We start from the raw sequence: 15908 nt of genomic DNA, 5'->3' as shown, positions 1-15908 counted from the left end.
TTCCAATCTATTTTACTTACTGATGTTTAGTTACATTACGACGTTTATCTCTGATTTATATACTGGTTAATAAAATTGAGAATGGAATGGGGAATGTGTCAAAGAGACAACAACCCGACCAAATAAAAAACAACAGCAGAGGGTCACCAACAGGTCTTCGATGTAGCGAGAAATTCCCGCACCCGGAGGCGTCCTTCAGCTGTTTAGATACAAATTAGTGTCATTCATGACAACCTAAACAGAATCCACATGATATATGCGACCATTCTTGGATGAAATCAATATGTATAGATTACTGTTAAGACCAAAGTTGGTTTGTTAACTTATTTTTATTTGAAATCAACACTTTATTGTAAACAAGCATTTTTAGCATGTTTCGGTCCCCTAATCGAGAGAGTACTTATTTTTGTGAATCGAATGTGATGAAGCTAATTTTGAAGTTAAACGTTTTTGAAGCTATATTAGAATACCATGGTCAACCAATACGGTATGTTTGTTATATATGAGTCAAAGAATATGTGTATTTAATAGAAGTTTTTTGGTAAACTATTATAAGAGTATTTTGACCATTTTATCGTAACTTTTGAGACGCCGTAAATTGTAAAAGAGAAAACATAGAAATGTTTAATATAGAAAAAAAGATAGACCTGGTATAAGACATATATTTGGTTGTCAGCATTATATAATGCATATAAAATCACATATAAACTATAAGAAAGTATTATTAAAAGGTATGATTTTAGATATTCTATGATCACGTGTTCTTGCTGTATTTTGTTATGGTAAAGTGTTCATTTTGCTGTTTCAATTCTTTATTCTATTTTTTGTGTATTTTTTGTATTTCAGTTAATCCTTTCATGTGTATTAAGAGAATTGAAATAATAAAGAACATGTGAACTGATTCGTAACTAATTACTGATGGTATATTTGGGCCCACAACCCTACAATACATTAACGTATTGACTCTAAGTTATGGATATAGAAGCTAGTGAACTTGGTGAAGAACAGACAGACACGGAGGAAGATTTAGACTCAGCGTCTGCAGAAATGGAAAATACTGCAAGAAAAAGAACCTTTACAGAAAAGGGTAAATTATATGAAAAGAAAACAATCGATGACATGTTTGAGGTTATAAAGAGACTATGTGAAAACATTTTGTCATTCGTAGAAAAAAATGCACCATTTGAAGTCATAAGAAGTAAATTTTCACTATGGATGGATAAATATGAACATTATTTGGAGCAACATCAGAACTTTATGGCAAGAATAAGGGAACAAGAGAAGGAAGAGTACATTTATATATATGAAGACAGAGAAGCATTTTTATGTGATTTCAAAAGAACAATTGAAAAGTACTTTTCTGATACTCAGAGCCAGACAAGTTCTAGTCATAGAGGTGACCGTTATACTAGCCGTCAAGGTTCTGCATCGCATCATAGTGACCAAAGAAGCACACATAGCAGTCGTTCCTCTATATTAAGTAACATATCATCAAAGAAGCTAGCCGAAGAACAACAAAGAGTCGAATTAGAATTAAAGAAGGAAGCTTTGAAAAAGAAGAGATTGTTAGAATTGGCAAAAATCAATATTCAGATGGATGAAGAAGAATTAGATTTATCAACAGGAATTGCTGTATCAGATGCTAAGACAAATATATTAAACAAGTATGAACTGTTAGAAAACGTGAAATCAGAAACACAAAGCATACGTAGTAAGATATCGTTTAAAGAACAAAAACAAGATAAATTTGCTAAAGTTAAGTTAAATCCACATGCACCACATTTTGAACCGAAAGTTGAGAAAGTGGAAAGGTCAACAAATAAAGGCACAACAAATATCGGTACAGCCACTTTAAGTTCTACTTATTACAAAAGTCCAATAACCGAAAAGAAAGAATATATCACAACTACAACTAATAGACAAGATTCTGGACCTACAGATCAGAACAATAATTCAGAAGCCATTACTGCAATTGTAAAAAATCTGAGAAAACCTATGCCAGAAATTAAAAGGTTCTCAGGTGACCCATTAGAATTTAGAAAGTTTGTGAGACAATTCACAGTTAAAATAGTACAAAACAGTGATACAGAAGATGAAAAGATGAACTATCTAGAACAATTTACTTTTGGAGAAGCACACAAAGTAGTGTCTGGCTTCAGTCATTTAAGCGGTGAATATGCTTATCAAGCCGCAATGGAACAGCTTGAAGAAAGATATGGCAACAGTGAGGTTATAGCTAATGCCTTCATTAAGAAAGCCCTTGAATGGCCAACACTGAAAGCAGGTGATTCGAAAGGTTTGGATGAGTTTTCACTTTTTCTAATAGAGTGTGAAAATGCAGCACATAGTATTAACGCTTTACGTATCCTAGAGTACTCAGAAAATATAAAGCGACTCATGTGTAAATTGCCGTTTCATCTTCATGATAGGTGGAGAAGTGTTGTTCTTAGAATAAAAACAAACAAAGAAACAGTTCAATTTGGTAATTTTGTTAAATTTGTGAAGGACGAAGCTAAGAAGGTAAACGACTTAACATATGGTAGTTCAGCAGTAGGGACAAAAGGAAAAACTGAACCTGCGAAGAATGAAAACTCGAGACGCAACTTTCGAACCGGAAACAATGCATTTGCAACCGATTTAAATCGAGAAGTAAAAAAACCACAGTACACTAGTGAATGTTCATACTGCAAATCTAAGTCACATAAGTTGGAACAGTGTAACGTATTTAAAAAGTTACCTACACCTGACAAATACAATCATATGAAAAGTCAAGCACTATGTTTCGGATGTTTGAAAAAAGGACACATGACAAGAGATTGTAAGTACAGATTAACATGCTCTATCTGTCATAAAAGACACCCGTCAATATTACATGATGAATCGAAAAGTAGCAATAAAGAGAACAGCGAGAAACATTCTGTCGATGAAGAAAACCCAAGTGCTTGTCATATACCAGAAATTGAAATAGTTAATCAATTAGGGGCCGGTAACAAGTCACATTCTTCATGCGCAATGGCCATAATTCCGGTTAAAGTTAAACTAAAAAACAGATCACATGCTATTGAAACATATGCATTTTTCGACACCGGAAGTAGTATTTCTTTTTGCACTGAAGAGATTATGCATCAGTTAGGCGGAAATGGAAAAAAGATGGAAATTTCATTGAACACTATGGGCACCCCGCATAGAATGTCTACCTATGCATTAAATGGACTACAAGTATGTGATATAGACACTAACTCTGTTATAGACTTACCTACTGTGTATACTAAGGATAAAATGCCGGTTGCCAAAACACACATTCCTACAAATGAAGAAATTGTAAAGTGGCCTCATCTGAACAACATAGTACTTCCTGATATAGATGGTACTATCGGCCTGATGATCGGTAATAATGTACCCGATGCATATACTCCATATGACATTGCTACTGGTCCAGCAGGTTCTCCTCATGCTACAAGGAGTAGATTAGGTTGGATAGTATGGAACTTGATTCGTAAGGACTCAATTACAGAAACGAATGCTGTGGTGAATCGGGCACAGCTCACAGCAATCCACGAAAATAATAAATTGGATAGTCTTGTGAGAAAATCAATAAATTTGGACTTCCCAGAACTGCTTATTGACGATAAAAAAGAGAACTCCATTGAAGACAACTACTTTTTGAAACAAGTGAATGAGTCTATTGAATTTGAGGATGGACACTACCAAGTTGCCTTACCTTTTCGAAACAAAGAGGTGAAATTTCCGAATAATGTGTCTCAAGGATTAAATCGTCTTAAAGGACTAAGAAACAAGATGACAAAGAATCAGAAGTTTAAGGACGACTACGTTTCCTTTATGAACAATCTTTTCTTGAAATGGTTTGCTGAAAAGGTACCAATAACTGAGTTAAACCAAGATGATGGAAGAGTATGGTACCTTCCTCACCACGGAATTTATCACAATAAAAAACCGAACAAGATTAGAGTAGTATTTGATTGTTCTGCATCGTACATGGGAGTCTCGTTGAATGCATTGTTATTGCAAGGACCAGACCTTGCTAATAATTTGATAGGAGTACTTTTACGATTCCGTACTGAAAAAGTTGCGTTACAAGGTGACATAGAAAGTATGTTCTACCAAGTAAAAGTTCCACTCAAAGATAGAAACTTAATGCGATTTTTATGGTGGCCAAATGGAGACATGAACAGCGAACCAGAAGTATACAGGATGACCGTTCATATTTTTGGAGCTACATCTTCTCCAAGTGTTTGTAATTTTGCGTTGAGACAAACTGCACAGAACTATGGAAACCAATTCGAGCCACAAGTTGCAGAAACAATTTTGAACAATATATATGTAGACGATTGTTTAGTATCGACCGAATCAGACGAAAAAGCAATATCGTTAGTAGATGGTGTTAGATCTCTTTGCACAAAAGGAGGCTTTAATATGACAAAGTGGACAAGCACGAGTTCAACTGTAGTAAAATCAATACCAGACAAGAGTCGCACAAAAAACACTAATCAGCTTGATTTTGAGAACGAATCATCCATTGAACGAGCGCTAGGAGTATCTTGGTACATCGATAGAGACGTATTTGGATTTCAAATAAATACCAATGATCATCCTCATACTAAGCGAGGAATATTATCAGTTGTAAGTTCTGTGTACGATCCGTTAGGAATCGCATCTCCTTTTGTACTCATAGGAAGGTCAATTCTTCAAAATTTATGCAAACAACAAGTTGATTGGGATGAAGAAATTAATGAGACAGATGAGAAAAAATGGATCAGTTGGTTGAATCAGTTGAACGAGTTGCATAATGTTAAGATTGACAGATGTTACAAGCCGCCAAATTTTGAAAATGTAATGTCAACACAGATTCATTGTTTCTCGGATGCCAGTGATATCGGTTATGGCATGGTTTTCTATCTTCGTTTAATTGATAAAACTGGGAGGATTCATTGCTCATTTGTTCTTGGGAAATCACGAGTTGCGCCTCTGAAAACAATTACCGTGCCTAGAATGGAATTAACTGCTGCAGCAAGAGCAGTTCGATTGAGCAAAGTTATTTTGCAAGAGTTGAATTACAACATCGATAAAGTGTTCTTTTGGACAGATAGTATGACAGTGCTGCGATACATTTTCAACAGAAATTCAAGATATCATACGTTTGTTGCAAATCGTCTTGCTTTAATACATGAAGCTACCGACAATTCACAGTGGAATTATGTAAATACGAAGCAAAATCCAGCTGACTTTGCTTCGCGTGGAATGACTATTTCGAAATTTGAACAAAATCCTCAATGGATCAGGGGACCAGATTATTTGTGGTTACCAGAATGTGAATGGCCACAAGTATGTGTGGACTTGAAATTTCCAGATAATGACTCAGAAGTCAAACGAAAATCAGTGGTTAATGCATCAATTGTGGACAATGATTATGATGAATTTAACAGTTTTGAAACCTTGATTTCTCGATGTTCTGACTTCGACAAGTTGAAAAGAATTGTAGCTTGGTTGTTGAAGGCCGTAAACAACTTTAAGCAAACCTACCGAAGAAAAAACGACTTAGCAAATGAGAATGAAGATAAGTTACCTACACAAGCAAAATCCAAGCGACTAAATGAATCGAAGAAACTAGTCAAAACTCTGAATCTAAAAGTACAGGATGTACACAACGCAGAAATGACTATTATTCGTTTTGTTCAAAACCAACATTTTGATGATGAAGTACAGCGATTAAAAGATAAGTTGAATGTTAAGCGAACATCAAGACTGTTTAAACTTGACTCATATATTGATGAAAAAGAAATATTACGAGTTGGTGGGAGATTAGCAAGATCAAATCTAACCGAAACATCGAAGCATCCAATCATACTGCCAAAACAATCTACATTATCATATTCAATTATACAAGGAATTCATAGATCGATCGGACATTTAGGGAAAAATGCTATTTTGACCGAACTCAGACAAAAGTATTGGATCATAGGTGCTAACGGTATAATCAAGAATATTGTCTCTAAATGTGTCATATGTAGAAAATATCAAGCACCCATCATGCAACAGAAAATGGCGAATTTGCCCAGTGAAAGGGTGACTCAAGATACTGCACCGTTTACAATTGTTGGTATGGATTACTTTGGACCTTTTGCAATTAAACAGAGAAGGTGTACTGTTAAACGTTACGGTGTGATATTTACATGTCTCAAAATAAGAGCAGTACATTTGGAAGTAGCCGATTCCCTAGACACCAGTTCTTGCATTAATGCAATCCGGCGATTCATTGCACGCAGAGGAGTACCCAAAATTATTCGATCGGACAATGGAACTAATCTCGTAGGTGCGCAAAGAGAACTTAAAGATGAAATTGTTAAATGGAATCTGAATCAGATTGACAATTTTATGCTTCAAAAGGGCATCGACTGGAAATTTAATCCTCCAGCAGCATCTAATTTTGGTGGAGTATGGGAAAGACTCATTCGATCTGTAAGAAAGGTTTTGTATTCTATTTTGCAGGAGCAAAAGTTGCGTTTGGATGATGAAAACTTGCAAACATTATTTTGTGAAGTTGAAGCTATACTAAATGGTCGTCCTATCACAGAAGTACCTAATAGTGTGAATGACTTGAATGTGTTAACGCCAAATGATCTTCTGCTTCTTCGTTCAGGAGAAAGCGCTCCCCCAGGGACATTTGTTAAATCCGACAATTGTGTTCGTAGAAGGTGGCGACAAGTACAATATTTGTCAGACTTGTTCTGGAATCGATGGACAAAAGAATATCTTCCTTTATTAAATCAGAGAGCTAAATGGAACAAGAAAGAAAGAAATCTTAAAATCAATGATCTTGTTCTTATTGTTGAAAACACTCCGAGAAATTCATGGACAATGGGACGCGTCTTGGAAGTCATTACGGACAAATTTGGAACAGTGCGTGTAGCGAAGGTCAAAACTGCTTCTACTGTATTGACCAGATCAATTGGAAAACTGTGTTTGGTTCTGGAAGCTGATATGGACAATGTTAAATGATTGTTTTTTAATTTTGATAAGACAGTATTGTTATTAGTTAGATATATTTTGACATTTTGAAACCACTTAGGTCTACTGTGGTTAGTTTATAAGATAATTGTGTTCTTGCATGACCACAATTAAGGGGCCGGTATGTTAAGACCAAAGTTGGTTGGTTAACTTATTTTTATTTGAAATCAACACTTTATTGTAAACAAGCATTTTTAGCATGTTTCGGTCCCCTAATCGAGAGAGTACTTATTTTTGTGAATCGAATGTGATGAAGCTAATTTTGAAGTTAAACGTTTTTGAAGCTATATTAGAATACCATGGTCAACCAATACGGTATGTTTGTTATATATGAGTCAAAGAATATGTGTATTTAATAGAAGTTTTTTGGTAAACTATTATAAGAGTATTTTGACCATTTTATCGTAACTTTTGAGACGCCGTAAATTGTAAAAGAGAAAACATAGAAATGTTTAATATAGAAAAAAAGATAGACCTGGTATAAGACATATATTTGGTTGTCAGCATTATATAATGCATATAAAATCACATATAAACTATAAGAAAGTATTATTAAAAGGTATGATTTTAGATATTTTATGATCACGTGTTCTTGCTGTATTTTGTTATGGTAAAGTGTTCATTTTGCTGTTTCAATTCTTTATTCTATTTTTTGTGTATTTTTTGTATTTCAGTTAATCCTTTCATGTGTATTAAGAGAATTGAAATAATAAAGAACATGTGAACTGATTCGTAACTAATTACTGATGGTATATTTGGGCCCACAACCCTACAATTACAACATGCCCTTTTCTATATTAGCTCTGGTATCATCCCGAGACTCCCATATCGGCCTCGAGGCTTTAGCCGAGGGCCGATATGGGTCGAGGGATGATACCAGGGCAAATATGGAAAAACATGTTATAATCTTTAAGCTATTTATCACATATTTAAGTGTTGCAGAAAAGAGGGAAAAAAAGTTCAATTATAACAATGTAATGAAACATAACAGGTAAATCTTAAAAATGTATCCGTATCCGTAACAAATATGTGATAAGATATAAATAACACATAGCTGAGAGGGTGATAGAGCAGATTGGGTCCCGAGAAAACATTGTCAACCGCGGCGAAGCCAAGGTTGACAATGTTTTTTCGAGGGATACCGTTCTGCTCTATCACCCTCTCAGCTATGCAGATATGTGATATTTGGTTTATTATAATGAATGTCCTATCATCATTTTCTTTAACAGATGAGTTTTATTATAAAGTATTTTCTATGTAGTCACGCACTTGAAAGCGTAACGGGTATTTGAAAAATCATCAGAAGTGAAGTAAATAGACAATAGTAGTGCATTGACTTGACATATAAACGATACAAGGATTAGGCCCGAAACGGGAAAAAAGCTCTGCTATCAAGAAAAAAAATATTTTCAATTGTTGTTATTTTGTTATTGTTATTTTTTTTTTTTAAATTTTGGGTAAATACCCCTTTCAAAAGGCCTCATATCTGGCTGAGAAATATACATCACAATGAACATGATGAAATGTACATCACCAGTTGAAACCCATCGATGGTGAACGAATGCGTTTAATAACACACAATGATTTATAGGTTTTAAAGTAAAAATATTAACAAGTGAAATACGTTTTTCCAACAATTGTAAAAGAAATAAGTTTGAGTCGTTCCACGTTTCGTTGTATAGTAAATTAGAACTTTAAGCATTGTCTACATGTATGAAATAACTTGATGTAGATTCAATTCATTGTCGTTTAAACTGCCGATTTTTGATTGGTCTAGCCGAGAGGGTGACATTCCAAAAAATTGTCACCCACTCAGCCATGTGATAGAGTAAATTAACACCTTCGTATGGCATTTTAACATGATGTATAATAATACTTTAATATTACACTTTTTTTATGTCAGCCCAGACAACATGAGTATGTTGGCCCAACATTGGCACAACGTATATCATTGCATTGGCCCATCGTTGTATTTTAACGTTGGCCCAACGTATAAGTGCAAAGTGGGCCTACGTTGGCCCAACATGATGGCTTCATGTTGGCCCAACGTTGTACGGTAATATGCAATACATAGAGCCAACGTTGGCACATTGTATGAAAAACGAAATCCATGTTGGCACAACGTTGGACCAACGTAGATATATCTTTTCTTATGTTGGCACTATGTTGGTCCAAGGTAGGTATTTCTCATTTTTATGTTGGCAATACGTTGGTCTATTGTTTCAACCAAATTACAATGGATGCTGTATGAGGAGCTGTATATGATAAATACTCCGGAGCGCATTTGATCTTTTTTTGTATTCCAAACTGACAAAGTTTAAGGTAGCAATTCTGTATTTTTGTATTACCCATTGTTGTTACTGTCCTTGTTTTTTTCATAAACTTTGCCTCTTTAATTTTATTTATTGTGTGACGCTAAGATATTTCTTTGGCAATGTTTGATGGATCGACCAATTAAACTCTGTGTCATTTGGTGTCTTGTAAAGAGTTGTCTCATTAGCAATCATACCACATCTTCTTTTTTCATATCAATTTCATTTATTTCTTTAACAGAACAAATGACGTATGGCTTATGGTTAGGCTATCATAAAAATAGTTTTTTTTTTATTGTATTGGTTCCAGATACAGAATGAAAATTAAATAATTCAGAAGATGAAACTTTATTTATTCTAAATTTGATATCATTGGTCGTCACCACGAGTAGTGTCCTCCTCAATTTGAACTTCAACAATGTCATTATTATTTATATATGTTATTCTTTTTTTCCCTTCTCTGTTTCTTGCCACCTTCTCTGTCAAGGCTTAAGCGCCGCCAATCTTTAGCTGCATCATCTATCTCCTTATCCGAAGACTCTTTACAGCTATGTTTTTTTTCTAACCGACTCTGTAATAAAGTTATAAGTAAACTTGAATTGCGTATTTGTCTAATGCATGCGTGCGTAATCTCCCTTCTAGATATGTAATATAAATTAATGTATATTCTAAATAGTTTAAACACTATTTAACACAAAATAAAATCTTAAATAACCATTTTTTTATATTGGTTATTTGTCTAATGGTCAGAAATTCATTAGTACTAGACGGATTTGTGGGTATAACAAACCCTTATTACTATTATTTCAGAATTCGGTATCATACTTTATATATTCGTAATATACATGATATATTAAGAATAATTTAGATGTGTATTAATGAACAGTTATATATTTGATATATAAAAACACTGTTACACATTCAAGTGTGTATATGATCAGGTTTCACAAATATATCGTATCTATTTGCATGCGATTTAGAAATACAATAAAACTAACAAATTCATTTATATTTTAATGAAGTAGAAATCAGTTGAGAGAAATCATTATACCACATTTTTGAAACATTACGGAATAAGACACATCTTAAGACAATTTTATTCCATTAAAGTAATGATCATACATGTTGTGGTTATAGATTTATATAATTTACCATTTGTTTGAAGATACTAATGTTCAGTGGCAAATATTTCATGATTATTAATAGGATTGAAATGATTTAAAATCTAGAAAATATTTCGCCCGAAACGTATAAACTGCAAGATCAGCATTATAAAATGATAGAAATTAATATATGTTTTGATTTTTAACAACATCCCTCAGATTAAAAAATCATATTGTATTTGTCATTCTGAATCGTATATATATATATCAGATTTTTTAAAGTTACAACTTACATGTTACTATCTTTCTCTTTGAATCTCAGATGACATGATTTTCTCTTTTTGTTTTCTTCGTATCACTGCTTTCTTACAAATACACAACAGGAAATAATCACAAAAGTGACCATCCCATTACATTCAGATTTTCTATAAACTTAATTACCATAGCAACTATCTTTGAAATTTGTCGAACATATGGTCAACCTTATCAGAATGGGCTTGATTAACAGACTGGGTGAATCAAATATCACTCTGCATATAATTGCTATTATTATATTTCACAAAGTTTAATGAATAAAGTTATTATAAATAATGATTGCAATAAATTTTTATTTTTAACCAGGCAATACAGTAATGATATTCCAGTATAAATTTTACCTGACTTATATAGAGTATAATATATGATCACGCAACGTTGGGCCCAACAAAGAGTTGTAAATGTAATTTCAGTTGATAAACACTTTCGGTATAACATTAACTTTTCATAAAGCCTGCTGCAATCGAAATTATCCGCCTCCCAAGAGAAATAAAGCGTAAAATATTATATAATCAATTCTATTAACAAAATTTCATATCGGCTCTATGTTGCTACTAACATATAATGCCAACGTTTGCCCGATTATTTATAACCAACATGAGATAATAATATGAATTTACAACAACAGACCAACGTTGGGCCAATATTGTGCAGCCGACACCAACGTGCGACCAATTTACCGACAATTTGCCAACGTTGGGCCAATGTTGTACAGCCAACATAAACTTGCGACCAACGGACCGACAATTTGCCAACGTTGGGCCAATGTTGTGAAGCCAACACCAACGGTCGACCAACGGGCCGACCATTTGCCAACGTTGGCCCACTGTTAGTCTGCTGACTGGGAGTTTTCAATATTCATGGCCTAAATTCATTGTTCATGTCAGTGTTTCCGTATATATTATGTTTCATTGCTCATGTGTTGTTTACGTGTATTTTAGCCACTCGTCTTGGGCCTACCCATTTGATCCGATAACACCCCATACAGCAATAAAATTATACTTTTATTGCCATTCATAACTCTTAACAGACCAATTAACAGACCGGGTTTTATACATCCGACCCATTAACAGACCAGGTTTTAAATAAAGATTGATTTATGTCACCAAAATACAGATTTTTGTGTAGATTTTTCACACAATAATATCAATTTGGTTGGCAAACATAATGCCTGTCTTTGTTCGATGTTCAAAATATCGCATGCAAGTAAATTCAACCAACGTGTCTTTTTGTGTACATTTTGTGTGTGTAAAATGTGTATAAATTTATTGATGAGTAACACGCCTTTTCATTTTATAGATCGTACATCAAAGCTAGAAAAATAATAATTACACCACTGGATTCGGTACATTGAATTGTTTTGTTAGACATGAATAATTTTTATGATAAACATATATTTAAAAAGTTATACAATGAAACATGCAGAATTTCCAATGATTTCCTCGATAACACCTGATTAACAGACTTTAGCCAACCCGATTAACAGACCCACCGCCGATATAGCCACATACTCAATATAGATTAACCGACCAATCTCTCGGTTAGCCGAGTGTCGGCCGTGATATATATAATAGTTCGAAGTAAGAATGTATGAGTTGACTTACAATATTTACTGTTTGATTTTGCAAGGACGACAGCGAATATTCCATCTTTCTCATATAATATGAGCAACATTTAATTCATTCGAAAATGAAAAAAAAACAATACAATAAAACATAAATTAAGGATTTTAAGTAAGAGAAATCGGCATTTGTAATTACATTTTTTCCTGTTTTGCTTCATTTCAAAATATATAATATTATCTTATGTCCTGTAAATAAACTCATCATAGATACCAGGACTAAATTTTGTATACATACGCCAGACGCGCGTTTCGACTACAAAAGACTCATCAGTGACGCTCGAATCCAAAAAAGATAAAAAGGCCAAATACAGTACGAAGTTGAAGAGCATCAAGAACCAAAATTCCTAAACGTTTTGCCAAATAAAGCTAAGGTAATCTATGCCTGAGGTAGAAAAGCCTTAGTTTTTCAAAAATTCAAAATTTTGTAAACAGTTAATTTATTAATATAACCATATCAATGATAATTCATGTCAGCACAAAAAAGTGCTGACTACTGGGCTGGTGATACCCTCGGGGAAATAAATCTCCACCAGCTGTGGCATCGACCCAGTGGTTGTAAATAAACTCATCATAGATACCAGGACTAAATTTTGTATATATACGCCAGACGCGTGTTTTGTCTACAAAAGACTCATCAGTGACGCTCGAATCGTAACTTTATGTTCAACAATTTCTCGTTTAAAGAAACCATATGTTTTACTCGATACAAATTTTTTGAGTTATTCATATTTTATTTCACATGGGGACTTAAATTGTTTTTCAAAGAGTTTTTGGCGATTTAATAATTCACATATATGTTCATGTCATACCGTGTAGTGCTGAGGGTCCGTTGTATCTTCTAATGAGAAATCAATTGCCGTTTTGTTTTTAATATTTAACTAGTATTATAGTCCCAGATGTATCAAATTATTTTAGTTTCCAATTTAGTAACAAAGTTCATCAAATATTTTGATTTGTATTTATATTGACAAAGTTCATCAAATATTTTGATTTGTATTTATATTGACAAAGTTCATCAAATTCTTTGATTTGTATTTATATTGACAAAGTTCATCAAATTCTTTGATTTGTATTTATATTGACAAAGTTCATCAAATTATTTGATTTGTATTTATATTGACAAAGTTCATCAAATTCTTTGATTTGTATTTATATTGACAAAGTTCATCAAATTCTTTGATTTGTATTTCTATTGACAAAGTTCATCAAATTCTTTGATTTGTATTTCTATTGACAAAGTTCATCAAATTCTTTGATTTGTATTTATATTGACAAAGTTCATCAAATTCTTTGATTTGTATTTCTATTGACAAAGTTCATCAAATTATTTGATTTGTATTTCTATTGACAAAGTTCATCAAATTATTTGATTTGTATTTATATTGACAAAGTTCATCAAATTCTTTGATTTGTATTTATATTGACAAAGTTCATCAAATTCTTTGATTTGTCTTTGTATTAACAAAGTTCATTTCCGTATTCCTCTATGTATTATGTATTTTATTAACCAAAGAAGGTTGCAGTGTTCTCTATCCTATCACTTTACCAAAATCAAAGTGTTATCATTATAATTTGCTTGGTTTAAATATACCGCGAATAGCACTTGATAATTATATATATAAATATCATAGGGATAAACGTCATAACAAGTCACCTGATGTATTTACCTGTTGTTTACCTTCCTGGTGGAAGTTCACATTTTACAGTCGTTTTACTTCTTTAAGGCAATAATTGTGTATGTATGCTATGTAATATTATTTACATTTAAAATTGTAATTAACGACAGAAAATATTATTGTTGTTATTATGACCAATTTGCTTTTGTTTAAATAATGTGTCCAAGGTTATTTTTATACAAGGGAGATAATCATGTTTAAAATGTAATCTTCTAGACTTCGTGAACATCTTGCAAATTTAATAATATTTTTTTAATAAAAGTTGTGCTTTTTTATGAGTCTTATGTAGAGGAAACGCGCGTGTGGCATACTAAATTATAATCCTGGTACTTTTGATAACTATTTCATAACTCATGAATTTAATTTACAATGACAATAATCATTATTATGGTTTTTTAAAAAGGTGCACTATATAATTTGAAGACGTCCGAGTATGCTTCTCGAACAAACAAAACAAAAGCAGACAAACGACGTCCATGTCCGTCTTCGTACCCCTTGGTCGCCTATCAGTAATAATTCTGCTAATTCATCGAGCAGAGCCGTCGTCGTTAAACTTTGATTTTAAATTTTTCTCATCTGAAACAAATCAATGGATAGAAGCCACATTTATTTTTAAGGCATCTATATGTAGTCTAATCAATTTTGTCCAGCATTGTTCAGGTTTACAAATAAATTTGATCATCGTTGCTAAAAGTTAATATAACATCAGGGTAAAAAATCAATTTTTATTTGATATCTTTTCTGTTAAGGTTAAATGGTTAGAATAGTAAACTGTTTTCAATAATGACACACATGATCCTTATTGTTTCTAACAGGGAGCGTTATATTTTCAACTTATTTAAAAATGAGACATATCATTCTGCAGTTTAAAAAAATGGGTCATTATATATCTAATTTATTGAGCAATCAATTAAATATAAGAAGTCTCTAGATATATTCCATTGAGGGAACTTATTACCTAGAATTATGGTCTTTTATAAGATATATAAAGACAATTTTCCAACTACGATACATTCAGTGTTGTTCATACAAGTCGCTTGCAGTCAATTCAAATCTGTTAAATTGATATTGTGACTGCTAAGTAGTTAGTACACAACAATAACATACTGAATCATGAAGAATGAGAAAAGGAATAATCAAATCGTATGCTTGATCTTGTCAGGTGAGTCCTAGATGAAATAATCGTTTGAGACTGATATCCATTTACTACTAATTGGCACAAGTAACAAAAAAACATAATTGTTATAATATTCAGAAGTTTGTTTGTTATTCAAAAGGTTAATGTTTTAAGGGTGTTATATTATCCATTGCTGAGAGTTACATGCAGACAAGCTTGTTTTTGAGATATCTGTGGAAAATACCAGGATTTCTGTTGTTAGGTGTGTTACACTCAGGATTGATCTTTTCCATGTGTACCACTGGAATGGTAGGTTCACTTCATTTAATAACATTTTATAACATGTATAATAACATTATCAACAGTTTAAATATAGTGTAATTAATTTACATAACTGTATTAGATTCTGTCCCGTTTTTCAGTTATCGTAGACTAGTATTATTATTTGTGACAGTGTTTTGTTATATGCACAATATGAAAAATGGAATGTTTTTTTAGCAAGTATTACATATGAAATATATCTTTTTTTGGAAGAGTTAATATCTCTTTCTGTGCCATTTCGATCATACACACATGTAGCTCTTCGTGTGTTTACATAGTTTATATAACTACTCTTTTCCAGAATAAGACCTACAATATGAAAATTGCCATTATTAAAAAAAACAAGAAAGAACATCAAAAGCTAAGATACACAAAAGAAAGATGAGGTTGATGATTGATTTATTGTAAAGTGTT

General features: G+C 32.8%; 1 protein-coding gene across 2 annotated transcripts; it reads left to right on the top strand.

Moving 5' to 3' along the window:
* Positions 1 to 323: 323 nt before the first annotated feature.
* On the top strand, positions 324 to 7799 carry LOC139482166 (uncharacterized). 2 transcript variants are annotated; one of them, XR_011654784.1, is made up of 3 exons: positions 324 to 487; positions 847 to 7341; positions 7701 to 7799. XR_011654784.1 is itself a non-coding variant. In XM_071265867.1 (2 exons), the coding sequence occupies exon 2, from the start codon at positions 973 to 975 to the stop codon at positions 7015 to 7017; it is 6045 nt and encodes a 2014-aa protein (XP_071121968.1). In that variant the 5' UTR covers positions 324 to 487; positions 847 to 972; the 3' UTR covers positions 7018 to 7610. The 2 variants fall into 2 exon arrangements, 1 of the variants encoding a protein (XP_071121968.1); XM_071265867.1 differs by lacking the exon at positions 7701 to 7799 and having other exon boundaries at positions 847 to 7610.
* The last annotated feature ends 8109 nt before the right edge of the window (positions 7800 to 15908 follow it).

Source organism: Mytilus edulis, chromosome 7, assembly GCF_963676685.1.
Source record: "Mytilus edulis chromosome 7, xbMytEdul2.2, whole genome shotgun sequence".
NCBI classification, from domain to species: domain Eukaryota; kingdom Metazoa; phylum Mollusca; class Bivalvia; order Mytilida; family Mytilidae; genus Mytilus; species Mytilus edulis.
This window is presented reverse-complemented; position numbering and strand designations above follow the sequence as displayed.